The sequence below is a fragment of the Pituophis catenifer genome, unplaced genomic scaffold (genome assembly GCF_029215685.1).
Source record: "Pituophis catenifer annectens isolate HBS135680 unplaced genomic scaffold, rPitCat1.0.hap2 SCAF_18, whole genome shotgun sequence".
NCBI classification, from domain to species: Eukaryota; Metazoa; Chordata; class Lepidosauria; order Squamata; family Colubridae; genus Pituophis; species Pituophis catenifer.
Genome location: NW_027256898.1, coordinates 1,964,866 through 1,991,834, shown reverse-complemented (window position 1 = coordinate 1,991,834; position 26,969 = coordinate 1,964,866). Strand labels below are relative to the sequence as shown.

The 26,969-nt window shown below is 46.5% G+C and overlaps 1 protein-coding gene across 1 annotated transcript in view; it reads left to right on the top strand.

Moving 5' to 3' along the window:
- The window catches only part of TP73 (tumor protein p73), a 44,674-nt gene extending 18,031 nt beyond the window's left edge, over positions 1 to 26,643 (top strand). The window contains 10 exon segments of the mRNA XM_070956249.1: positions 16,634 to 16,820; positions 17,896 to 18,011; positions 19,797 to 19,906; positions 20,685 to 20,827; positions 21,201 to 21,289; positions 21,622 to 21,746; positions 23,048 to 23,202; positions 24,020 to 24,152; positions 25,240 to 25,333; positions 26,323 to 26,643. Of these exon segments, the coding sequence (XP_070812350.1) occupies positions 16,634 to 16,820; positions 17,896 to 18,011; positions 19,797 to 19,906; positions 20,685 to 20,827; positions 21,201 to 21,289; positions 21,622 to 21,746; positions 23,048 to 23,202; positions 24,020 to 24,152; positions 25,240 to 25,333; positions 26,323 to 26,643 (1,473 nt within the window).
- The last annotated feature ends 326 nt before the right edge of the window (positions 26,644 to 26,969 follow it).

Here is a 26,969-nt window from a genome sequence, read left to right as displayed (position 1 = left end):
AAGAAGGAGAGGAGAAAGAGAAGGAGAGGAGAAAGAGAAGGGGAAGGAGAAGGAGAAAGAGAAGGAGAAAGTGAAGGAGAGGAGAAAGAGAAGGGGAAGGGGAAGGAGAAGGAGAAAGAAAGAAGAAGTGAGAAAGAGAAGGAGAAAGAAGGAAGGAGAAAGAAGGAGAAGGACTGTGGATTTCCTTGGTGCTCTCTGAGCTTTTTTGCTTTCTTGCAGACATATCATGACCCAAACTAGCTAACATCATCAGGGCTAAATCCTAGTTTGTGACCCAGTTTGGCTCATGAAACACCCACTGAGATTGATCTTGTTTTCTATCGGCAATTTTTTTTTAAAAAAAAGTTTTTTCGCACAGTGGCGGCCACGTGGGGTGTGTTACTCTGCCAAAGATCCCAGCCCGTGGATTAAATGTTTTGGTTTTTCACGTTGTGACCGTCCCTTCCAGGATGCCCTCGTAAAACCCTGCCTTGTTTGCTTGGAAAGCAGATAAAATCTGTGAAATGGGTACAGTGATGGAGTCTTTTATCTAGATAGCTGCAATAAAGCATTGCCTTCCCATAAAAAAAACCGGGAGGATAGCACAGCATTTACCATTAAATTCTCCCAGGGTTCACTTTAATTCAATTAAAATGAATTATTATTTTTTTTTTAAAAAGAGTGACATCTCACAGAGCCAGCCAGATGTTCGGACTGGATCTGGCATGGTTGGGGGCACCTCTGGCGCCTTTGCCAAGAAACGGGGGCTGGACAGATGTTGAATAATATTACACTATCCTTGAAGGATGTCAGTGGTTCCGAGTCAAAGCTGCCTTTTTGCAATTGACCGACGGGGATTCCGTCAATGCCGAGGGGGTGCTCCAGATGTTTTATTATCACAGGTAGTCCTTCGATTTACGACGACCACGGAGCCCCCCCCCCCCCCACATTTCTGTCGCCAAGCGAGATGCCGGTGAAGTGAATTTGGCACCGGTTTACGGAGTTTCTGGCCGCGGCTGCTAAGTGCCAGTTGTTAACTCAGTCGCACCATTAAGTGAACGTGGCTTCCCTATCAACTTGTTGGTCAGAAGGTCGCAAAAAGGGGGAAGGGGCTGTCACGCGACCGTCATAAATGTGTTTTCACTCCTTGTATGTGTGTGTTTCAAAATTAGCATTTTGCCATTTCATTGCTGTGTGGATTTTTTTAAAAAAATATTTATTTATGCCGTATAACTGTGTTAAGGAGCTCCTATTCATGATTCTCCACCCGGTAACCAGGCTGGGATAGAAATATATATATATATATATGTTACATATATATAACATATATATATGTTTTTCCTCTAGCCAGGTTTTCCCTAGAGGAAAAACACACATAAACCCTAGTTAATCTCATCTGCCATCATCAGGCTTATGTGAAGGGTCTTTTTATATATATATAAATATAATATAAATATAAATATATATATTTCTGTGTACATTTCTTTTTGATAGAAAAATATATATATATTTTTATCTATATTTTTTTTTCGTCCTCATCTTATGCTCAGTTTCTCTCTCTCTCTCTCTCTGTGTGTGTGGCTTGCCAGCAAATACTTGGTAATGCATAATTTGTACCCACAGACACAGATTTCACCCGTTGAGGCCTTTAGGAGAATTAGAAATAGAATCCTAGGGCTGGAAGGGAAACTCAGAGGTCATGCAGGAGATCCTATGCCATTCCAGACAAATGGATTTCCAGTCTCTTCTTGAAGACCTCCACAATTGATGGAGCCCCCCCCCACAACTTCTGGTGGCAAGTCGTTCCACTGGTTAATTGTTCTGACTATCAGAAAATTTCTCCTTAATTCTAGATTGGATCTCTCTTTGACAAACTTCCCACCCATTACTACCTCGAGTAGTACCCATTACTCGAGATGAGATTTAAGATCTTGTAGGCTGGACTGGATGCTCTCTGGAGTTCCTCCCTATTTTAGGATCATCCTCATCATTCGGTCCGGGAGGTAATACGAGCCCATTTTAAATACACCGCAGGAAAACAGCCTGCGAGGTGGAGGTATCACATCAAATTTCACGACAGGGGAAGCACAATTATAAAATAAATATCAACATTTAGAAACAAAAACCAGGGATAAACCGACATTTCGCTAGCTCTGGATTAAAAGCATCATTTTTGAACGCGGAACTGCCTTCATACTCGGGAGGGTATTTTTCGAAGGGGGAAAAAAATTCCCAATATATTCCAAAGTGTTTTGGGTTTTTTTTACCTGTTAAGGTTAAAACCTCAAGGTGTTTTCCACCCACAATTTGTTTCATTCGGAATGAATTGATTATAGTGTTCTTGGTAGTCATCCATTAAAAAAAATATAATTCTCCCTTGCAATATTCGAATATTTGAATATTTAGTTCTGTGTCTGGTTTCAAGAACTAGAAGCTATTAAATGTAGCAAAACATTTGCCTCTAATTTTTTTACCAAATACCAAAGATGGAGAACTAAAGTGTACAAATTGGGCAAACCAAGTTTACTAGCTGAGCTTTTGAAGTCAGGCAAATTAAGTTTACTAGTTGAGTGTAAGAAGTGGGGCAAACCAGGTTTACTCGAGCTTTGTAAGTTGGACAAGCCAAGTTTACTAGTTGAGCTTAGGAAGTTGGACAAGCCAAGTTTACTAGTTGAGCTTAATAAATCGGGCAAACCAAGTTTACTAGTTGAGTTTAGGAAGTTGGACAAACCAAGTTTACTAGCTGAGTTTAGGAAGTTGGACAAACCAAGTTTACTAGTTGAGCTTAGGAAGTTGGACAAACCAAGTTTATTAGTGGAGCGTAATAAATCGGGCAAACCAAGTTTACTAGAGGTTTTTAAGTCAGGCAAACTAAGTTTACTTGAGCTTTGTAATTTGGACAAACCAAGTTTATTAGTTGAGCTTAGAAGTTGGACAAACCAAGTTTATTAGTTGAGCTTAATAAATCAGGCAAATAAAGTTTGCTAGAGCTTTTTAAGTCAGGTAAACCAAGTTTAGTAGTTGAGCTTAGGAAGTTGGGCAAACCAGGTTTGAGCTTTGTAAGTTGGACAGACCAAGTATACTAGCTGAGCTTAATAAATCAGGCAAACTGAGTTTAGTAGTTGAACTCAGGAAGTTGGGCAAACCAGGCTTACTACTTGAGCTTCGTAAATTGGACAAACCACGTTTCCCAGCTGAGCTTTTGAAGTCAGGCAAACTAGGTTTACTAGTTGAACTCTGGAAGTTGGGCAAACCAGATTTCCTTGAACTTTGTAAATTGGACAGGCCAGGTTTACTAGTTGAGCTTAATAAATCAAACAAACCAAGTTAACTTGTTTTGTGGCTGCTCAAGAAACAGGCACGGGAAGGGTTTTTGTGGCTCCCGGTGTTTTCTTTTCTGTGGGAAACGGGTCCAAATGGCTCTTTGAGTGTTTAAGGTTGCCGACCCCGGTCTTAGGACAACCCAATCCAAAGAGATGGTTCCCAAAACCACCAGACCCACCATAAACCAGGTTAACCCCAATCCCATAAACTGGACCAATTAACAAGCTGTTTGGAGGCATACCTGCTTTTCAGGTGACATCCTGGCATGGCGTCATGGCTTCACCCTCCTCCTTCTCCATTGGCCACGTAGGAAGCAAGGGGGCGTGGCTTCGTCCACCACGAACCAATCAGCGTTTGCGAAATTTAGGCTGCCCTAGCCATTTAGGTGGCCTGACTCAGGTGAGGGAGGGGCTAACTTTTCCAGCCAGTCTTTCTCTCCAACTTTTTTCCTTGGAGGACTAAATGCAGGCTAAATAAATACATTCATTCATTCAGGGACCGTTCAAAGTTACGACGGCAGCGAAAAAAGGGACTTAACGACCGTTTTTCACACTTATGACCGTTGCGGCGCCTCCATGGTCACATGATCAAAATTCAGAATAGAATAGAATAGCAGAGTTTATTTATTTATTTTATTTTATATCGAATTTATATCGAGTTGGAAGGGACCTTGGAGGTCTTCTAGTCCAACCCTCTGCTTAGGCCGGAAACCCTACACCAGTTGCCAGATGCTTGGCAACTGACTCATATTTATGACGGTTGCAGTGTCCCGGGGTCACGTGATCCCTTTTTGCGACCTTCTGACGAGCAAAGTCAACGAGGATTCACTTAACGACCATGTTGCTAACTTAACAACCACAGATATTCACTTAATGACGGCAGGAAGAAAGCTCATGAAATGGGGCAAACCTCACTCAGCAAATGTTTCACTTAGCAATATAAATGTTGGGCTCAATTGCGGTCGTAACCCGAGGACTACCTGTATTACTCCAGAATCGTCTTCTGTTAACGAGCCCATAATCCCTTGCGGGGTGGAGTCTGGGCAACTGAATGGAGCTAGCAGAGTGTTTTAATGGCCGGATGCCCTTCCTGTCGCCAGAGCGGAGTTTTTTTCCCAGCAGATCTATTCTCATCGTGCCCACAGAGAGAAAAATATATCTGCTTCTACCTAGGATCGAACTCACAACCTGTGTTATTGCAGACGCCCCCAAAAAACCAGGCGGAAGGATTAGGAATCGGTTTGCAAATATCTCTCGACCACTTCCTAATTTCAAGCCACCCCAAAAAATGTGGCTCGTCACCCACAAAGATTTAATCACCATTTTCTTTTTCCTTGCAAAAAAGATAAGGATAGGATAGGATAGGATAAAAGAATAGAATAGAATAGAATAGAATAGAATAGAGTAGAATAGAATAGAATAGAGTAGAGTAGAGTAGAGTAGAGTAGAGTAGAGTAGAGTAGAGTAGAATAATAGAGAATAGAATAGAATAGAATAGAATAGAATAGAATAGAATAGAATAATAGAATAGGAGAATAGAGTAGAGTAGAGTAGAGTAGAATAGAATAGAACAGAAAAGAGTAGAGTAGAGTAGAATAGAATAAGAGAATAGAATAGAGTAGAATAGAATAGAACAGAACAGAACAGAACAGAACAGAACAGAACAGAACAGAACAGAACAGAATGACAGAGTTGGGAGGGCCCTTGGAGGTCTTCTAGTCCTACCCCCTGCTCAGATGCTCAAAGCATTCCTTGCCCTACAAAGCAAAGGATGGATTAAAAGCATGAGTGACGTGGGGTTTTTTTTAAATTAATTATCCATCAAATTTATATATTCGCACATCTAACTTTGGCCGGTGAATGTATAAGAAACGGACAATCCGTTTAAAAAAATTTTTTTTTTACATAATTCGCAGATTCGCACCTCCTCAGCAAAGCTTCCTGGCTGTTAAAAATGATATTTAAGGGATATTTATTTTTCTCCCTCCCTCTCCTTCCTTCCTTTCTCTCACCTTTCTTTCTTTCTTTCTTTCTTTCTTTCTTTCTTTCTTTCTTTCTTTCTTTCTTTCTTTCTTTCTTTCTTTCTTTTTTTTCTTTCTTTTCTTTCTTTCTTTCTTTCTTTTTTCCCCTTCCTTCCTTCCTTCCTTCCATCCATCACTCTTACTCTCTTTCCTTTGGTCCATCCATCCTTTCCCTCCCTCTCCATTTCCTTCCTTTCTCTCACCTGCCTTTCTTTCTTTCTTTCTTTCTTTCTTTCTTTCTTTCTTTCTTTCTTTCTTTCTTTCTTTCTTTCTTTCTTTCTTTCTTTTTTTCCCTTCCTTCCTTCCTTCCTTTTCCTTCCATCCATCACTCTTACTCTCTTTCCTTTGGTCCATCCATCCTTTCCCTCCCTCTCCATTTCCTTCCTTTCTCTCACCTGCCTGCCTTTCTTTCTTTCTTTCTTTCTTTCTTTCTTTCTTTCTTCCTTTTTTTCCCTTCCTTCCTTCCTTTTCCTTCCTTCCTTCTTTGGCCCATCCATCCTTTCCCCTCCCTCCTGAGAGCCATTCACAGCCTGGCCAATCTTCTAGTCCTCTGTGAGGAAAGTGGGTGGAAAATCTATCTATCTATCTATCTATCTATCTATCTATCTATCTATCTATCTATCTATCATCTATCTATATCTATATCTATATCTATATCTATATCTATATCTATATCTATATCTATCTATCTATCTATCTATCTATCTATCTATCTATCTATCTATCTATCTATCTATCTATTCCTAGTCACACAGTCAGGATTTCTGTTTAAAAAAACCCCCACCAAAAATCACCACTATGTTTTCTTGGGAAAACATCCTCCCCACTTCACACACACCCCTTTCCTGACTTGTGACTCATTTTGCCAGCGGGCGATCGGTCAGCTGTGGCGGCACCCGGCATGACGGTGCACGCCAACCGGTGCAAAAAAACTGGGGGTCTGCCCGTTTGGGCATGTTGGAGTTAGGAACCGCTCACAGCTGTTGCTCCTTTGCTAACCGAGAGATAATTAATATTTTTTTTCACAAATCCACCTCCAGTCGTGAGGTCCCTTTGGATGGCCTGGCAACTGGTGGGGGGGGGATCCTGTCTCCATCTGGCTTAATTGGCATCTGGGGGGGGCGGCTTCGGTTTTGGGGTTCTGCAGAGGCGGGGTGGGGGTGAGAGGGAGCAAGCCGCAAGGAGCCGGCTTCCTAAATTTGGTGGGGGGCTTTTTTTTTTTTTGAAACCAAAAATGAATCTGTAGCGCCAAGGAGATTTCTTTGCATCCCCATGGACTGGAAATAGGAAAAGAAATCTCCTCTGAAAGTACCTTCATGAGTCTTGCGACTTTATCAATAAGATGGAAGAACCCAGAACGCGGGATCGGGGGGCTGGAAGGGACCTTGGAGGTCTTCTAGTCCAACCCCCTGCTCAAGGCAGGAATAGCATCATTAGGTAGGGTCTCCTGCTTGAGCAGAGGGTAGGACTAGATGACCTCCAGTATTCCTTCCTTCCTTCCGTCCTTCCTTCCTAATTTTTTTCTATTCTTCTTCTTTCCTTTTCCTTTCTCCTTCCTTCCTCCTAATTTCTTTTTCTATTCCTTCGTTCCTTTTCCTTCTTTCTTTCCTTCCTCCCTCCTAATTTCTTTTCCTACTCCTTCTTTCTTTTTCCTTCCTTCCTTCCTAATTTCTTTTTCTATTCTTCTTCTTTCCCTTTCCTTCCTTCCTTCCTCCTAATTTCTTTTCCTAGTCTCCTTCTTTCCCCTTCCTTCCTAATTTCTTTTTCTATTCTTCTTCTTTCCCTTTCCTTCCTTCCTCCTAATTTCTTTTCCTACTCCTTCTTTCTTTTTCCTTCCTTCCTTCCTAATTTCTTTTTCTATTCTTCTTCTTTCCCTTTCCTTCCTTCCTTCCTCCTAATTTCTTTTCCTAGTCTCCTTCTTTCCCCTTCCTTCCTAATTTCTTTTTCTATTCTTCTTCTTTCCCTTTCCTTCCTTCCTCCTAATTTCTTTTCCTAGTCTCCTTCTTTCCCCTTCCTTCCTAATTTCTTTTTCTATTCTTCTTTCCTTTTCCTTCCTTCCTTCCTAATTTCTTTTTCTATTCTCCTTCTTTCCCCTTCCTTCCTTCCTAATTTCTTTTTCTATTCTTCTTCTTTCTCCTTTCTCCTTCCTTCCTTCCTAATTTTTTTCTAATCTCCTTCTTTTTCCTTCCTTCCTTAATTTCTTTTTCTAGTCTCCTTTATTCTTCCTTCCTCCTAATTTCTTTTTCTATTCTCCTTCTTTCCTTTTCCTTCCTTCCTAATTTCTTTTTTTAGTCTCCTTTATTCTTCCTTCCTCCTAATTTCTTTTTCTAGTCTCCTTCTTTATTCTGCCTTCCTTCCTAATTTCTTTTTCTAGTTTCCTTCTTCCTTCCTTCCTAATTTCTTTTCCTATCCTCCTTCTTTCCTTTTCCTCCCTCCCTCCCTCCTTCCCTCCCTTCCCCTGTGTCCCGTATCCCAGTCAAACGGTTCGTAAAGAGAACGAAAATTCAGTTCTTATTCTGTTTCCTAAAACAATAAGAATTAAAAGCTTATTCCAAAGGGGATCAGCCCTGATTTGTGAGCCGGTGGTTAAATTCACGGAACAAATGTACTCACTTAGCGACAGAAATTTCCATCCACTGTGGTCGTAAGTCGAGGACTACCCACAATAGGAAGAGGAGCGTGTCTTTTCACTCCCTGGATGTGTCCGAACAGATTTTGCCAAGTCGGTTAACGGTATTTGCGGTTTTGCAAGCCGCTACACGCCAGAGCGAGACGACATATGTGTTATTAGCACCTTTCTCGCACAATCTGTCTAAGCCTGCCCTGCGGACGGGACTCCTTGCAGCTGCTTGTACAAAGGCGGTAAGGAAATGAGACGCCCCAGGCGCTCGCTTCTCTTCCCCAAACAACACACAAACACCATCGCCCATTGTGCCTTCCTGCCCAATCCAGAATCAAGCCTTCTTCGGGACATAAAACGGAATGGAAACTGCTCTAAACACAAGAGTAAACCATGTGTTTTTTTTTTTAAAAAAGAAAAAAAGAAAAAAAAAATTGTACCAGACTTGTCAAAAATCCTGGTATATGCAACATGGTTTTCTTTTTGAAAGCTGAATGCCACCAAAGAGGAGAGGTAGGAAGGTAGGAAGGAAAGGAAAAGAAAGAGGAGATGGAGGGAGGGTGGAAGGAAGGAAGGAGAGAAGATGGGGGAAAGGAAGAGGCAGGAAAGAAGGAAGGAAGGAAGGAAGGAGAGGAGGAGGGAAGGAAGAGCTAGGAAGGAAGGGAGGAAGAAGAGGAGGAGGGAAGGAAGAGCTAGGAAGGGAGAGAGGAAGAAGAGGAGGGAAGGAAGAGCTAGGAAGGAAGGGAGGAAGGAAGAAGAGGAGGGAAGGAAGAGCTAGGAAGGGAGGAAGGAAGAAGAGGAGGGAAGGAAGAGCTAGGAAGGAAGGGAGGAAGGAAAGAAGAGGAGGGAGGAAAGAGGAAGGAAACAAGGAAGATGGGGGAAGGGAGATCTAGGAAGGAAGGAAGGAAGGAAGGAAGGAAGGAAGGAAGAAGAGGGAGGAAAGAGACAGGAAGGAAGGAAGATGGGGGAAGGAAGAGCCAGGAAAAAGCCAGGAAAGAAGGAAGGAAGGAAGGAAGGAAGGAAGGAAGGAAGGAAGGAAGGAAGGAAGGAAGGAAGGAAGGAAGGAAGATGAGGGAAAAAAAGAGCCAGGAAAAAGCTAGGAAGGGAGGAAGGAAGGGAGGGAGGGAGGGAGGAAGTCAAGAAGGAAGGAAGAAGAGGAAGGAGGAAAGAGGCAGGAAGGAAGGAAGATGGGGGGAAGGAAGAGCCAGGAAAAAGCTAGGAAGGAATGAAGGAAGGAAGGGAGGGAGGAAAGAAGGAAGGAAGGAAGATGACGGAAAAGAAGAGCCAGGAAAAAGTTAGGAAGGGAGGGAGGAAGGAAGGAAGAAGAGGAAGGAGGAAAGAGACAGGAAGGAAGGAAGGAAGATGGGGGGAAGGAAGAGCCAGGAAAAAACTAGGAAGGAAGGGAGGGAGGGAGGGAGGGAGGGAGAGAGGGAGAAAGGAAGGAAGGAAGGAAGGAAAGAAGGAAGGAAGGAAGGAAGGAAGATGACGGAAAAGAAGAGCCAGGAAAAAGTTAGGAAGGGAGGGAGGAAGGAAGGAAGAAGAGGAAGGAGGAAAGAGACAGGAAGGAAGGAAGGAAGATGGGGGGAAGGAAGAGCCAGGAAAAAACTAGGAAGGAAGGGAGGGAGGGAGGGAGGGAGGGAGGGAGGGAGGGAGAGAGGGAGAAAGGAAGGAAGGAAGGAAGGAAAGAAGGAAGGAAGGAAGGAAGGAAGATGACGGAAAAGAAGAGCCAGGAAAAAGTTAGGAAGGGAGGGAGGAAGGAAGGAAGAAGAGGAAGGAGGAAAGAGACAGGAAGGAAGGAAGGAAGATGGGGGGAAGGAAGAGCCAGGAAAAAACTAGGAAGGAAGGGAGGGAGGGAGGGAGGGAGGGAGGGAGAGAGGGAGAAAGGAAGGAAGGAAAGAAGGAAGGAAGGAAGGAAGAAGAGAAGGAAGGAAAGAGACAGGAAGGAAGGAAGGAAGATGGGGGAAGGAAAGTAAGTCTCGATTTAAAGAACAGGGCAGATGCCCAAGAGCCAGGGTGGGCCCAACTCCCCCCCTCCCACCGATTCCCCTGCCAGTCCTGCCCGACTTCCAGAGAAAAAAAGGCACCCTTGGCAGATGTGTCCCCCCCCCCCTCCCCAGGGGCTGTTGCCATCACCCTCTCTGGGGCGGCCCGGCGGGAGCTGTTGGGGCTTGACAGAGGCGGAAGCTCGTCTGCGTGGGACGATCGCTGCCATGGCCCCGGGCTTCTCTCCGCTGTTCCTGTCCCAACATGGCAGAACAAACCAACATGCACAGAACATCTCCTCTCTCTTTGTTTGTTTTTGTTTTGGGGGGCGGGGGGTTTGCCTCCTTTCCCAGGAAGACGGTCTCCTTTAAGCCAAGCGAGCCTAGCCATAAACAAGCCACCTTGTAGGTTAAGTTCACACCATGCCCTAAGCCAGGGTTTGTGCACCCTGATCAATAAACTATGATCCGTTGTTGCTCAGGTAAGCACGTCAAGGTGGAAACCCTGGCTGATAAACCACACAAAAGTCATTTGATCTAGCCACGATGCTACGATACCAGCCAAGATCAAGATTATTTGGAGGGAAGTTGAGTGTACATGAGGATACGTGCACTGGGCAAGGGGTCAGACTAGATGACCTCCGAGGTCCCTTCCAGCTAGGTGTCTACCCCACCCGGAATCCATGCAGAGGGTTATAAATATTGCAAATCTAAACACGTAAATATGTATATCTACATATTATATTATATATGTACACATACGTGTATTTGTTTTCGTATATTTGTATACAAAATACATACGTATATAAACGTATATATGAATATATACGTATATATGTATATTTGTATCTATCACCTATCCAACTATATCTATCTATCTATCTATCTATCTATCTATCTATCTTTCTCTCTCCCTCCCTCCCTCCCTCCATAATTTATCTCATTCTATCTATCTATCTATCTATCTATCTATCTATCTATCTATCTATCTATCTCTTTCTCTCTCTCTCACTCCCTATCTTTCATTCTATCTATCTATCTATCTATCTATCTATCTATCTATCTATCTATCTTTCTCTCTCCCTCCCTCCCTCTCTCCATAATTTATCTATCATTCTATCTTTCTCTTTCTCTCTCCCCCTCCCTCCCTCATCTTTCATTCTATCTATCTATCTATCTATCTATCTATCTATCTATCTATCTATCTATCTATCTATCTCTCTTTCTCTCTCCCTCCCTCCATAATTTATGTATCTATCTATCTATCTATCTATCTATCTATCTATCTATCTATCTATCTATCTATCTTTCTCTCTCCCTCCCTCCCTCATCTATCATTCTATCTATCCATCCATCTATCTTTCTCTCTCCCTGCTCCCTCATCTATCATTCTATCTCTCTCTCTCTCTCTCTCTATCTATCTATTTCTCTCCCTCCCTCCCTCCCTCCCTCATCTATCATTCTATCATTTTATCTATCATCTATCTATCTATCTATCTATCTATCTATCTATCTATCTATCTATCTATCTATCTATCTATCTATCTATCTATTTCTCTCTCTCCCTCCCTCCCTCATCTATCATTCTATCATTTTATCTATCTATCTATCTATCTATCTATCTATCTATCTATCTATCATCTATCTATCTATCTATCTATCTGTCTGTAAATACAAAGATATGATTAAACTGAAACTTGCATGTTGTAGTTGGTGACCGAATGAGGCCACCCAGAGTTCGAAAGCGATTAACATTGAAATCATAAAACTTCCACCTCTTTTACAGCCTGTGCACAAACACCCACTCGCACAAACCCAGGTGTGTTGATTTACCTTTGGCTGGGAATGGAGGGTTTCTTGCCTTCTGCAAATTCCCATCGCTTCCCAATTGCTCCAGGGATGAGCCAAAGGGGGCGATGGGCCGGATGGAGGAGGGGGCTTTGCTGGGAAGGGGGATTTGGGGGTGGGGGGGGAATAGAGCTGCGGATGACAGAGGAAAGGGAGGGGGAGCCGGCTTCTTTTAAGCCATGGGGTGGGGGCAGAGGAGGGGTCTCTGCAGGGGCTCAGGGCTACGGAAGGAGACATCCGGAGCAAAGGCCAGCCGGGCCCGGCCGGTGGGGGAGATTTGCCCACCGAGAGTGGCGTGTGGGAAAACAGGAGACTGCAGGGTTGTTGTTGTTTAAATGCCTGGATTTTGAGGCATTTGTTTTCTTGTGAAGCCTTTTTGTCGAGGGTTAGGAGGGAAAATGTCTCTAATTTTTCATTCGTTCACCGTTTCTTGCTCTTCTATGCATCTATCCACTTTTATTTCCTTCGGTCTTTTCTCGTTCTCCTTCCTTCCTTCCTTCCATCCATCCATCACTCTTACTCTCCTTCCTTCGGTCCATCCATCCTTTCCCTCCCTCCCCGTTTCCTTCCTTTCTCTCACCTGCCTGCCTTTTTTTCTTTCTTTCTTTCTTCCTTCTTTGGTCCATCTATCCTTTCCCTTCCCTACCTCACTCTCACCTCCTTCCTTCCTTCCCTATCTCCCTTTTCCTTCCTTCCTTCCTTCCTCCCTTTCTTCCTCTCCTCCCTTCTAAGCCTCCCCTCCCTCCTGCCTTTGGTCCATCCATCCTTTCCCTTCCCTACCTCACTCTCACTCTCACCTCCCTCTCCTTCCTTCCTTCCCTATCTTCCTTTTCCTCCCTTCCTCCCTCTCTTCCTCCCCTCCCTTCCAATCCTTCCTCTCCCTCCTGCCTTTAGTCCATCCATCCATCCATCCATCCTTTCCCCTCCCTACCTCACTCTCATTCTCACCTGCCTTCCTCTTCTTCCTTCCTTCCTTCCCCATCTCCCTTTTCCTTCCTTCCTCCCCTCCCTCCCTCCTGCCTTTGGTCCATCCATCCATCCATCCATCCTTTCCCCTCCCTACCTCACTCTCATTCTCACCTGCCTTCCTCTTCTTCCTTCCTTCCTTCCCCATCTCCCTTTTCCTTCCTTCCTCCCCTCCCTCCCTCCTGCCTTTGGTCCATCCATTCATCCATCCATCCTTTCCCTTCCCTACCTCACTCTCACCTCCTCTTCCTTCCTTCCTTCCTTCCTTCCTTCCTTCCTTCCTTCCTTCCTTCCTTCCTTCCTTCCTTCCTTCCCCATCTCCCTTTTCCTCTCTTCCTCCTCCCCTCCCTTCCAACCCTTCCTCTCCCTCCCTCCTGCCTTTGGTTCATCCATCCCTTCTCCCCCTCGGTTCTTGCTGACTCCAGCTCCCATCATCCTCCCCCAATCGGGAACCGCTGGCCAGGAGCGAGCGAGGAGGCGTGTTTGGACAGGAGGCGCTTTGGTGTCAAAACATACCTGTGGAGTTTGGGGGATGAGGTGATCTTTGGATCCAGGGATTTCCGAGCATGTGTGTGCACGGCTGGGACACGGCGCCTTGGCACGGGGCTCGCCTTTTCGCGGGAAGCGGGCGGAATGCTTGGCACGGCGAGGCTTGCCCTGGCGGCATGGGCATGCCGAGCCTTGCTCTCGACCCCCCCCCCAATGGGGAAGCCAAAGGGTGGGGAGAGGCGTCTGGAGCTGCTCCCCAAACCACCTGCATGGCTGGGTGGATGGGTGGGGGGGGGGTCCCGCCAGCTGGTGCCCACTTCGCTCTTGGTCACAGGCTGCCCCTCTGCGGAGGGCAGGGTCTTCATCTGGAAGGCCAGGAGGGTGGAGGATGGGTCCCAGAGGGGGCAATTTGACTTCTCCTCACCTAAACTGGCTGGCTGGGGGGAAACGGTTTGGCCTAACCATGGTTTATGTCAGTCTTCCTTCTTTTTCCTTCCTCTCTCTCTCCTTCCTTCCTTTCCTTATTTCCTTCCTTCCTTCCCCCCTCCCTCTCTCTCTTCCTTCCCTTTCCAATCTTTCCCCTCCCTCCCTTCCCTGTTCCTTTTCTCTCCTTCCTTCCTTCCTTCCTTCCTTTCTTTCCTCCCTTCCTCCCTTATCTCTCCCTCCTTCCTTCCTTTCCATTTCTCCCTTTCTTCCTTCCCTCCCTCCCTTCCAATCCTTCCTCTTCCTCCCTCCCTCTTTCCCATCTCCCTTTTCCTTCCTGCCTCCCTCCCTCCCTTTCTTTCCTTTCCTTCTTCTCTCTCCTTCCTTTCTTACACTCTCCTCCCCTTCCTTCTTCCTTCCCTCCCTCTCTTCCTCTCCTTCCTTCCTTTCCTTATTTCCTTCCTTCCTTCCCCCTCCCTCTTCCTTCCCTTCCAATCCTTCCCCTCCCTCCCTTCCCTGTTTCTTTTCTCTCCTTCCTTCCTTTCTCTTTTCTTTCCTTCCTCCCTCCCTCCCTTATCTCTCCTTCCTTCCTTTCCATTCCTCCCTTTCTTCCATCCTTCCTTCCCTTCCAATCGTTCCTCCCTCCCTCTTTCCCATCTCTTTCCTTCCTTCCCTCCTTCTCTTCCAATCCTTCCTCTCCCTCCCTCCCTCTTTCCCATCTCCCTTTTCCTTCCTTCCTTCCCTCCTTCTCTTCCAGTCCTTCCTCTTCCTCCCTCCTTCCCATCTCCCTTTTCCTTCCTTCCCTCCCTCCCTCTCCCATCTTCCTCTTCCTCCCTCCCTCCCTCTCTTTCCCATCTCCCTTTTCTTTCCTTCCTTCCCTCCTTTCCTTCCAATCCTTCCTCTTCCTCCCTCCCTCCTTCTGGCAATTGAACTCCCCCCTGTCTTAACATTGCAAAGGTTGTGCAACCTTTCTCTGAACCAAAAATTGCCAATCCCCGCCACTAAGCCACAAAGGATAAATTGTCCCAGAGAGTAACAGTGGTGTCATATTGTGAGTCATTACACCATTTTCCTCCTCTTCACTAAAACGAATGGTGGTTAAGGCAAGGATTTCCTACAATCCTTTGAGTTTATTTCTTTATTCGCGTTCTATAGCGGCCCTCCTCTTTGTCAAGTTTGCGCCAAGTTTGCTCCCGACCTCCCTCGAGAAGCATTTCGAACACAGAACCCCCGTTTCTCTCTCTCTCTCTCTCGTGGCCAAGTCAATTTTTATCTCTTGGCTTCGCACGAAACACGAACGAATGAACCGAAAAGGAACTCGGCTTTAGGATGATGAGCCGATAATGAAGCTTTTATGATCGCAATTATTTCCAGATGGGACGCGCTTAATGCCACATTTTTTTTGACAAGTTGACGGGAATAAATCCACCTTGGCAAAGTTTTTGACAGCTGGATGAATTAGGGAAAAGAGAAGCTTGGATTTTCCCCACCGCAGGCTCCCTCGAGCCATAGCTTAACTGATAATAATCCCAAGGAATTTTTTTTTTGAAAGCCTGGAAAATGGTCCTTTAAAAGCAGGTTGCGATTTAAAATTTCGCACGGGCTGCACTGGGTGTGTGTGGAGCTGTCCAATTTCCGCCATCCAATGAATTGGATCGAAACCATCTAAAATTCATCCGCTTGGTTTCTTCTTTGAAGCACACCCACAAGAATATATATATATATATATATATTTAAAGGATTTAAAAGCCGAAATATATGCTTTGGGTAGGCGCTTTCCAAGGGCCGGTGGCAAAGTTTTAGTTTTTAAATTGTAAAAAAGTTTTAAAAACTTTTTTAGTTTTTAAATTGTCAATGGGTTTTAGTTTCAATGTTTTAAATTTGGGGCCAAAGTCATGTAATTCTTTTAAAATTTTTAAATTTTGTATTGGTATGTGTTTTAGTTCTGGCTGTGCACCGCCCTGAGTCCACTAGGAGAAGGGCGGGTATACAAATTGAATAAAATAAATAAATAAATAAATAAATAAATAAATAAATAAATAAATAAATAAATAAATAAATAAATAAGAAAGAAAGAAAGAAAGAAAGAAAGAAAGAAAGAAAGAAAGAAAGAAAGAAAGAAAGAAAGAAAGTTTAGTGCCGAGGACTAGAAGCGCGAAACTTTTCACAGTGAGGACTAGAAACATGAAACATCTCCTCCACGCTGCTAAGCGTGTGGCTCAGGCAGCCCTTTTGAGTGGCGATGATTTGCAAGGACTGGAATTTAATGGCTTTTAAGGGCTGAATTACTTCAACCCCGAAGCCTGAAAGGTTAAATTTTAAAAGAGCGCACGCTAGAGAAAAATTAGTCACGAGAAGAAACACGGATTTTCAGGCTGCAAAATAATAATAATAATAATAATAATAATAATAATAATAATAATAATAATAATAATAATAATAATAATAATAATAATTTATTTATTTTATTGATTTTATTTCGAATTTATATACCGCATCTTCTCCCGAGGGACTCAGGGCGGTGTACAGCCAGATAAAAACATACAATACAAACATTAAAAAACAATTAAAAGGATATATATTAATTTGGCCCCAATTTAAGATAACAAACCAATTAAAAATTAAAATATGTTAAAAAATATGTTAAGCCAGCCCGGCTTGCTGAAAAAAGAAAGGATGATGATGATGATGATGAATGATGAAAAATAACGTGAAAAATGGGGCTGGAGAGATTGCAGGTTGGAGAAATGAATAGGTCTTGGTTAATTAATTAGATACAGATTCTTACAGAGTTGGAAGGGACCTTGGAGGTCATCTAGTCCAACCCCCCGCCCATCCATTGTTCCTTGTCTGGCCTTCGGGTGCTTTGGAAAATAGCTGGACCCCCTTCCTCCTCTCTGGGGCAGCCCCTCAAATACTGGAAGACTGCTATCCTGTCTCCCTTGGTCCTTCTCTTAATGTGAATTTTATTCCGATTTCCAGTATTCGCCTCTGCTGAAGAAACTCTACTGTCAAATTGCAAAGACGTGTCCGATCCAGATTAAGGTCTCCACGCCTCCTCCTCCCGGGACAGTCATCCGAGCCATGCCGGTATACAAGAAGGCCGAACACGTAACCGAAGTGGTCAAGCGGTGCCCGAATCACGAGCTGGGACGCGATTTCAACGACGGTGCGATCTTTTCCTTTATCCTTTTATCTCTCGAACTCGGCTCTCTTTGGTCTTATCTCGAACTCGGCTCTTTGCTTCTCTGAATGCAGTTTTTTTTTTAACGTTCCGCAGAAGAGGCTTCTGGTTATCATCATCTTTTAACAATCCCATAATCCCTGGCGGGGTGGAGTCTGGGCAACTGAATGGAGTTAGCAGGGTGTTTTTAATGGCCGGATGCTTTTCCTGTTGCCAGTACGGAGTTTTGTTCGGCAGATATATTCTCATTGTGCCCAGAGAAAGAGAAATATCTGCCTCTACCTAGGATAGAACTCACAGCCTCCTGGTTGTGAGGTGAGAGCCCTACCTCTAGGCCATTTCACCACTCTAAGAGGCTTCTGGTTATCTGCCTCATTAAATGTCTTAAGATTTTGGGATGTTTTTTTTAAAAAAAAGAAAATCGTTTAGAGACTCCTATATATATATATTTTAAAAATCCCTTCCAAGATTTCCCTGGGGGAATTTGATGAATCGATGGATGGATGGATTGCTCTTTGATTAAAGAGTTGATAACTACATCATACATATGACCGTCATAAATATGACTCGATTGCCAAGCATCTGAATTTTGATCCCGTGAACGTGGGGATGCTTACAATGGTCGTAAGTGTGAAAAAACGGTCGTAAGTCACTTTCAGGGCCGTCGTAACTTCAAACAGTCACTAAACGAACTGTATCTGTCCCCCGTTATAAAATGGGGACACGTTCACCATTTAGCAAAGAATATCTTGCAATCCCGGAAAGAGACGTGGGGGAAAAAAAAGAGATGACACCCGATGAGATGTTAATATTCATAATAATAATAATAATATTACAATAGGAGAAAGATTCGCCTTGGGAGCATTTTCGTAGCGGCTTCCCCCTGTTCCTTGATGGAGCTTCCATGGACAGTGGCAGTATAGCTGAAAATAACCACTTCTCGCATCGGGAATGATTGCAGATAATTTTTACATTTTTCCTTCTTCTTCTTCTTCTGCAATGCAATTTCCTTGCTCAAATCTGCAACTTTGCAATTAAGACAGATTTTTTTTTCCCCTAGGCCTCTCGGCGCCCGCCAGCCATTTGATCCGCGTGGAAGGCAACAACCTGTCCCAGTATGTCGACGACCCCGTGACGGGAAGGCAGAGCGTCATGGTCCCTTATGAGTCCCCCCAGGTGACGTGTCGGGTCTGCAAAGTTAAGGGCTGCTTTGCTTTGCTCTTTTGTCCGATTGCCAAAGATGCTAGTCCTCTTGAAGGTTCGGGGGAAAAAGGATTGCCATTGCTCGGGGCCGGGAAAGCAGCGCTTTCAGGAAATTATTCTTGCAAACGTATTGCATCAAAAGAAGCGAAGGCTGAGCCTTTTTTCCCCCCCTTCCGATATTGAGCCAAAATTTCCATTACGGGGTTAATTTTCATTGGCGGAATTGATTTCTTTGCAGGCGGTAATGAAGGTGAAAGAGAACAAATCTGCCGCCATCTGGTGGCCGTCTGAGCAACTGCAGCCAAGTCTGCAGGGTCTCGTTTTAAAAGGGCCTGCAAGCTAAGCAGGGTCAGGCTGGGTGAGGAGTTGGAAGGGAGACTGGGGAGCGGAAAAAGCCACCCGACAAGATAGCCAGGGTGATTTTCTTGTGTGTTGTGGCCCAGAAATGTTATGGAGGTTTCCATCGCAGTGGGAGTCAAGCTTTAGTCTGATTTTACGACAATCGAAAGAAATTTCATATTTTTTGGCCAGAAATATCTCAAAAAACGATGGATAGAGTTCTCTTTTTCTTGCAAGATCTGAGAATTTTTTTTTTTTAAAAAAACAGCCAAGATTGGTTAAGTGTGCCCCCTGCTGGACTCCCCAGACATTGTGTTTGGTACACAGATAGTCCTCAGTTTACGATTGTAATTCAGCCTGCAGTTTTGGTCCTAAGTCATGATAGTCACACAGTGGGTTGCCGCACGACTGCACTCGAATTTACGACCTTTTTTTTCCCCGACGGCCGTTAAGCAAATGCTGTAGTTGTTATGTAAGTTCGTCGTTCACTAGGGGGCGTCTTTTGCTGGCAAAACCATCGTCCATTGAACGCTCACGGGACGGCGGGATGCCGCAAACCGCCTTACGCGCAGGCCAGTTGCCAACCCCCCCCCCCAAAATGTGCTCCCGTGAATCGAATCTGGCTCACGAATCGCTTTTGCTGGGGTCCGCCGTAACTTCGAACATTCGCTAAATTCCGAGGGCTACCGGTAAAAACGAAAGCCGAACGTTGAATTCGGGAATCGTACAAATCGTTTTGTATTCTTCTCCTACGGCAGCACTTTTTAGAGTGTGGGGGGGCGGGAGGTGATTCTGACACGGGACCCGGACTTGCGATGGCAGGGAGTGTGTGGCCCATCAGCCACCGGCCCCTCCAGCAGCCGAATCAGATGAGGAGAAATGGGAGTCAAGGTCAGCATCAGAGCAACCTGAGAGCTCCGAGGGGGAAGAGGGAATGGAGCTGTCAGAGAGAGAGAGACACAGGCGCAGCTGGGGGTGTCCGTCAGCCCTCAGATGGAGAGTCAACAGCCCCCAGGTCTGGAGGTGGCGGATGAGGAAGAGGAGGAACAGCTGGGTCCAGTGCCCGATGCACAGAAGGCAGAGGAGAGGAGAGCAGTGGAAATCTATGGGCCGGTCCTCGGGACGGAAGAGCCACTGCTGCTAGTGAAGCCCCACATTGGCTCTGGGGATAAAAGGCAGGGGGCGGAGATGAACAGATGTGGCAGACAACTATTCATCTCCCGGATGGATGGATTTGTTAGTCTACGGTGAGAGAGAAACTTTTTGCCGGGGCTGCCGGCGCTCCTAATAAAGGAATCATTGCTTCAACTACAGAGGGTTTGTCGTGTTCGGGGGAGCTGGGTCAGAACACGTAGCTTACGAATTCCGCCCGCCGTTCATTTGGATAAACGAACCTCTCTCTCGTTTTGTCTCGTCAAGGTGGGCACCGAATTTACCACCATCCTGTACAACTTCATGTGTAACAGCAGCTGTGTGGGAGGCATGAACCGGAGACCGATTTTAATCATCATCACGCTGGAGACGAGAGAGTGAGTTCAGCCGCGTGGGGGCGTCCCACTTCGGGGCTCCTCTGGAGTCCCGCTCTGCAAGGTCGGTTGTTGAGATTAGAACCCGAGCGTCGCGAACGAATCCCGGGGTTGAAACGGGAGTCGATACGGGCAAGATTCCCATCAACGAATCTTTGCCGGTCCTGTTGAGGGTTTTTTTTTGTTTTGTTTTTTTGAGAAAACCAGATGCTCGTACGGGAGATTTTATAGAATTTTGGGACCCCCCTACCGTGTGAGAATTTTGCAATTTTTGCTTTCCACCCAAACTGGAAAAGTTGTTTGTTCCTTGTAAAAGTTTCACAAGGGTTTTAGAAACTCCACCAAGCTGATTGAAGATATTTCGGGTCTTCTCAAACACGGCATGATTTGCATGGCGGAATTTTTTTTTTTAATCATGTCCGATTTTCGGACAGTGTTGTTTTCTTGGCAAGGTTTTTTTTTTCAGAAGCGGTTTGTCCTTGCCTCCTTCCTAGGGCTGAGATGAGAGTGGCTGGCTCAACGTCATCCAGCTGGCTTCATTCCCAAGGCGAGATTCGAGCCGTTTCTATCCCGGTGTCGTCAGCACGACACGAAACTGGTTCTCTCGCGTGGCAGTTAAAAACCCCAAATCCAAGCAGCCCAGAGTTAGTAACAACCGTGGCGAGAAAGGTCGTAAATTGGAGCAAAACCCGCTTAACAAATGTCTTGCTTTGCGATGGAAATTTGGGGCTCAATTGTGATCGTAAGTCGAGGACTACCTTGTGCTGTTGTTTTCCCCTAGCGGACAAGTCTTGGGCCGCCGATCGTTCGAAGGCCGGATCTGCGCCTGTCCCGGACGAGACCGGAAAGCCGACGAAGATCACTTCCGAGAACAGCAAGCGCTGAATGAAAACGCCGCCAAGAACGGAAACCCCAATAAGAGGAGTGAGTTCTGGGATTGGTGGTCCTGTCCCTCTGAGGCTGGTTAGGGAGATGGGAGATGGAGTCCCATCATGGGGGAGAAAGCATCAGCTTAGGGTTAAAGGATAAACCTTCCACGATACTGAATCATCCAACATGTTGTAACAGATTCCCGCCCTGTATTAGCGGGTTGAACTAGATGACCTCCAGTTTCCCTTCCATTCTATGATTTTTAGTTTAGATTCCTTCCCTGGGCATGGGTTGAACTCGATGATCTCCAAGTTCCCTTCCCTTCTAGGATTCCAAGCTTTAATTTGGATTCCTGGCCCTCAGGAGGGGGTTGGACTAGATGACCTCCGAGGTCCCTTCCCTTCTGTGATGCTATGATTCTTCCCAGCTTTCAAACAGAGCCCGCAAAGTATCCCAGCGTTGGGGGCCGGGGTTAAGAAACGGAGGCACGGCGAGGAGGAAACGTATTACGTGCCTGTAAGTAGTAAATTTGCACCCCAAAAAAATCCCGTTATTTGTGTTCTGTTTTGTGTTTAATCTTTGCACCCTGTTTCTTACCATTAAAAAAATAGACAAACACCACCCTGAAAATTAGAGATATTTAGTCGGGGACTCCGCAATCCGTTCCAGATAATTTCATCTCCAGCACTCAACCACCGGCGGACACCGATGGGAGCTGTAGTCCCAAACCACCGGCGGAGACCGATGGGAGCTGTAGTCCCGAAAGGCGGCAAAGCAGGGATAGGTTCCCGATAAAATTACTTCCTTTGGAAATCCAAACGGTCCCCTCTGGTTTCTCCTTCGCTCAGGTTCGAGGTCGGGAAAACTTTGAGATGCTGATGAAGATCAAAGAAAGTTTGGAACTGGTCGAGCTGGTCCCCCAGCAGTTGGTCGACTCTTACCGACAGCAGCAACAGCAGTTTCTGCAGCGACAGTGAGTCCCGCACAAACCCCCATCCGTTTTTTGTCAACGCTGTCTCCTTGTTGCAACGATGCAAGGAAAACCTGGCAAGAGTTGACGGGGTGACGAGGAGGGTGACCGAAATATCGTGTGTTATTCTGTGGGTTCACTTCTCCTAACAGGGGTGGGCGACCGGAGGCCTCGGAGCCCTGTCCCGCCCGGATCTTTGAATCGGGAACTTCTTGTCCAACTGCTCCTATGAAACTTAACCGCGTCGTATAAATCCTGCGTTTCAAGTCTTGACGGTGACCGAGAATCGCTTAGGGCAGAGCTGGACACATCTTATGGACCCCAGGGCCAACTCGGGCCCTTTGATTGTCCCTGTCTAGCCGGCGTGAGGTCAATTGGAAATTAGAAATGAAATGAAAGAAGCAATAAAGGAGAGTGTGTGTAGGTCAGGGTTGAAATGAGGGATCCTTGGTGCTCTCTGAGCTTTGGGCTTTTCTTGCAGACGTTTCACGACCCAACTAGGGAACATTATCAGGGCTAGAAAGGAGGGGGATTTGCAGTGGTAGCACTGAAGATATTCCCTAGTTGGATCATGAAACGCCTGCAAGAAAAGCACCAAGGTCAGAGAGCACCAAGGACCCTACAGTCGTCCTCTTCCCCCTCTCTGCAAACCTTCTAGCTCTGATGATGTTACCTAGCTGGGTCATGAAACTCTTGTGTTAGAGATTCTGTTTATATTACAATCACCATGTACAATCACCATGTGCTTTACTGCTCAACTATTTTAACTGTAACAGAGATCTCTTACTTAGAACAAAAGAGCATAGAGCATATACCATAGATCCAAACTTGTAAACACTGCCATCTACTGGCTGAATACTACTGTAGTTGTTGCCTACAAATACATTCCAACAATCTGCAAGGAAAAAACCAAGCTCAGAGAGCACCAAAGACCCCACAGTCCTCCTCCTCCCTCCCTCTCTCTGCAAACCCACTCCCTTCTAACACTGATCTAGTTGGGTCATGAAACATTTGCAAGAAAACCACCAGGCTCAGAGAGCACCAAGGACCCCTGAAATGAAATAAACAGGCTGCAGGGGGCAGGACAACCTTTAGCTGACTGGTGCCCTCAAGTGGTCTGCTTTGGAAATTCAATTGCCCATATCCCTGGCTTAAGCGCGACTCCAGGTTCCCCACGTTGGTTTTTGCAGATGATGGGCACAGCTCCCCCTAACCTGCGGGGAGGGCAGCACCTTGGTCCAGTTGGAAAGAGGAGGGCGCCCCCGGCATGTTTTGGGCTCACTCTCTGCTCCTTTCGCCCACAGGACGCACCTCCATTCTCCATCGTCCTACGGCCCGGTCTTGTCCCCCGTGAATAAGCTTCATCCAGGAGGCATCAACAAGCTGCCATCCGTGAACCAGCTGGTGGGGCAACCTCTTCAGCAGGGGCCTGGCACGGGGCCAAACCTTGGGCCTATGGGTAAGACCCCTCCCCCCTCAAAGGTATCCCCATAACTTATTTCACACCTGCCCTGCTGATGATTTCAAGGAATCCGTGTTGGTTGAACCATGCCCAGTTTAGGTAGTTGTTGAGTTTTTGGTCCTTCCATCACTTCTACAAATACCGGTAGTCCTTGACTTACAACAGTGACCGTTTGAAGTTACCTAACGGCCCTGAAAAAAGCAACTTACGACCAGTGGTGGGATTCAAGTAATTTTAACAACCGGTTCTCTGCCCTAAGGATTTCTTCCAACAACCACTTTGCCAAACTGCTCAGAAAGTTAACAACCGGTTCTCCCGAAGTAGTGCGAACCGGCTGAATCCCATCACTGCCCTTGGCACTCCGGGCAGTGGTGGTATTCAGCCAGTGGTGGGATTCAAGTAATTTAACAACCGGTTCTCTGCCCTCGTGATTTCTTCCAACAACCACTTTGCCAAACTGCTCAGAAAGTTAACAACCGGTTCTCCCGAAGTGGTGCAAACCGGCTGAATCCCATCACTGCCCTTGGCACTCCGGGCAGTGGTGGTATTCAGCCAGTGGTGGGATTCAAGTAATTTAACAACCGGTTCTCTGCCCTCATGATTTCTTCCAACAACCACTTTGCCAAACTGCTCAGAAAGTTAACAACCGGTTCTCCCGAAGTGGTGCGAACCGGCTGAATCCCATCACTGCTTCCTGCTTTTTAGGGAAGCCTAGGTCAGAACAGGAGCCGACATCCGAGCCGAATGCATTCCATATTTACAAGTAAAATGGGATTTGTAAACTCACCGGCTGTGTTTCTTTTCTGGATCTCAGGCCCGACGATGCTCAACAATCACGCCATGCAGTCCAACGGCGAGATGAACGGGGCACACGCCTCACAGCCCATGGTCTCCAGCTCGCACTGCACTCCGCCCCCACCCTACAACCCAGACCCCAGCCTTGTCAGGTACGGACGCCACAGGTGGTGGTGGGGGGAGGGGCAGCCCCTCTTGTCTGTTTTAACGTCTAGCTGATCCAGGGATGGGGACCCCAATGATGTTCCAGGTGCAATAACCTTGATGACTTGTGGACTACAGTTCCCATAATCCCCCAGTCATGCCAGGGTGGAAGGCCGCTGGTCTAGGGGGTCTCCTGAGTGAGCAGGGGGTTAGACTAGAAGACCTCCAAGGTCCCTTCCAACTCTGTTACTCTACATCTTATATCATCTCTGGAGCAAGCTGGTTTTGGGCTGAGGGCTGCGCACAATTCGATTCCAGGGGTCTCCAAACTTTGCAACTTTGAAGACTCGTGGGCTTCAACTCCCAGAATTCCCCCAGCTGGTTGCCAAATTCAGAGACCCCTGGCCTAAAATACCTTAAAGGTAAAGGTTCCCCTCGCACATATGTGCCAGTCGTTCCCGACTCTAGGGGGCGGTGCTCATCTCCGTTTCAAAGCCGAAGAGCCAGCGCTGTCCGAAGACGTCTCCGTGGTCATGTGGCCGGCATGACTCAACGCCAAAGGCGCACCGAACACTATTACCTTCCCACCAAAGGTGGTCCCTATTTTCCTACTTGCCTTTTTTACCTGCTTTCGAACTGCTAGGTTGGCAGAAGCTGGGACAAGTCACAGGAGCTCATCCCGTTATGCGGCACTCGGGATTCGAACCGCCGAACTGCCGACCTTTCGATTGACAAGCTCAGCGTCTTAGCCCCTGAGCCACCGCGTCCCTTAGAATACCTTCCTCCCTCCCCAAAAATTGGAAAATCATCCTCCTGACACGCCATTCGTGGAAACCAATTCTGCAGTTCTCAAGAATTTGGGCAGATGGTTGCTGGGTGCCTCCTCGTTGGGGAGGATGGGTTTGGTAGTGCTGCGGCTCCTTGCCCAACGGCACCACACAAACCCTGTTGGCAAGTTCTTCTGAACAGACTGGCACAGGACGTCAGGATTTAATCTAATTTTTGATGATGATGATGATGATGACGACGAAATATCTCGCTTCTGTCAGGATTTAATCTTTTTTTTTTTTAATTCTCCTTTATTTTCCTTGGCAGTTTTCTAGCAGGATTGGGTTGCTCGAACTGCATTGACTATTTCACTTCGCAAGGTTTACAGACTCTTTATCACCTGCAGAATTTGACCTTGGAGGTAAATGCACCTTTTCGGAAAGGTCTCCTGCTTGTGGGGTGGGGGTGGGCACGGAGGGATCAACGGGGATGAGGAGGGGTGCAGGACCCCAACCCATTTCTCCCCCCCACCCCCTTTTGCAATGTTCCCTTCGCTCCGTCTGGGGCCTCTCCATGCCTCCCCATCCAAGGACTTGGCCCATTTTGCAAAAAAAAAAAAACTAAATTCATATCCGGTGGCAAAGGTGAATACAGGTTGCCTCCCCCCACCACCACCACAATCCCCCCATTTTCCATTTTCTTCTAACATCTTCCTTCTCTTCCCCCTCTCCCCGCAGCTCTTGTGGTCAGGAGGACGGAGAATAAATTTGGAGATTGTTTTGTAGATGGAAGAAGCTGGGGAGGGTGGGGGTGGGGGTGTGTTGTTTGCTTTCTTTTCATTTCTTGCAAATATTCTTGAAAACAGGATATTTGGGGCTCGGGGTTGAACTGTGGGGGTCCTCGGGGGCTCTCTGAGGTGGGTGGTTTTCTTGCAGACGTTTTAATGACCCAGCTAGGGAACATCATCAGTGCTAGAAGGAAGTGGGAGTTGAGGAGGAGGAAGAGGAGGAGGAGGAGGAGGAGGAGGAGGAGGAGGAGGAGGAGGAGGAAGGACTGTGGGGTACTTGGTGCTCTCTGAGCTACTTGGTTTTCTTGAAGACATTTCATTACCCAACCAAATAACATCATCAGTGTTAGCAATGAATGAGGTTTGCCGAGAGAAGGACAAAGAAAAAGGGAAGGAGGGGGAGGAGGAGGAGGAGGAGGAGGAGGAGGAGGAGGAGGAGGATTCATTCAAACGTTTCATTGCCCAACTAAGCAACATCATCATTCCACCGTCAGTTATGACGTTACCTAGTTGGGCAATGAAACATCTGTAAGAAAACCACCCAGCCTCCGAAAGCACTCAAGGACCCCCACGGGATGGAGATCTGTCCTTCGGAGTTGATCCGCGCCTTCGTCTCTCGGTAGGATCTCGCGGCCCTGAAGATCCCGGAGCAATACCGCATGGTCATCTGGAGGGGCCTCCAAGATCTGAAGCAGAGCCACGATTACGGCGGGCAGCAGCTCCTCCGTTCCAGCAGCAACGCCGCCACCATCTCCATCGGGACTTCCGGAGAGCTGCAGCGGCAGCGCGTCATGGAAGCTGTGCATTTCCGAGTCCGTCACACCATCACCATCCCGAATCGGAGCGGATCCGACGAATGGGCAGACTTTGGCTTCGACCTGCCCGATTGCAAATCCCGCAAACAGTCCATCAAAGAGGAGTTTCTCGAGGGGGAAATCAACTGAAGGGGTCTGGGGGGGACGGGGAGGTCTGGGGCGAGCCAGCCGGCTCTGCGGACCCGTAGATTTTGGTGCCAGACTAAAGCCGCGCCAAAAAAAAAAAAAAAAGTATTGCGGAGAGGTTGTGGTGGCGGACTATCGGCGGTGTCCGCTTTCGTACGCCCGTCGACGGCGTTGTCGTGCAACCCATCGGAAGGAAAGAGATGGCGTTCAACTGGCAGACTCGGAAAAATCGACGAATACATTTCACTTTCATGTGTTTTGCCTACAGCGACGACGTGCGAAAACACAAAGCGATCAGAAGGAAAGAGACTCGGAAAAATCGACGGAAA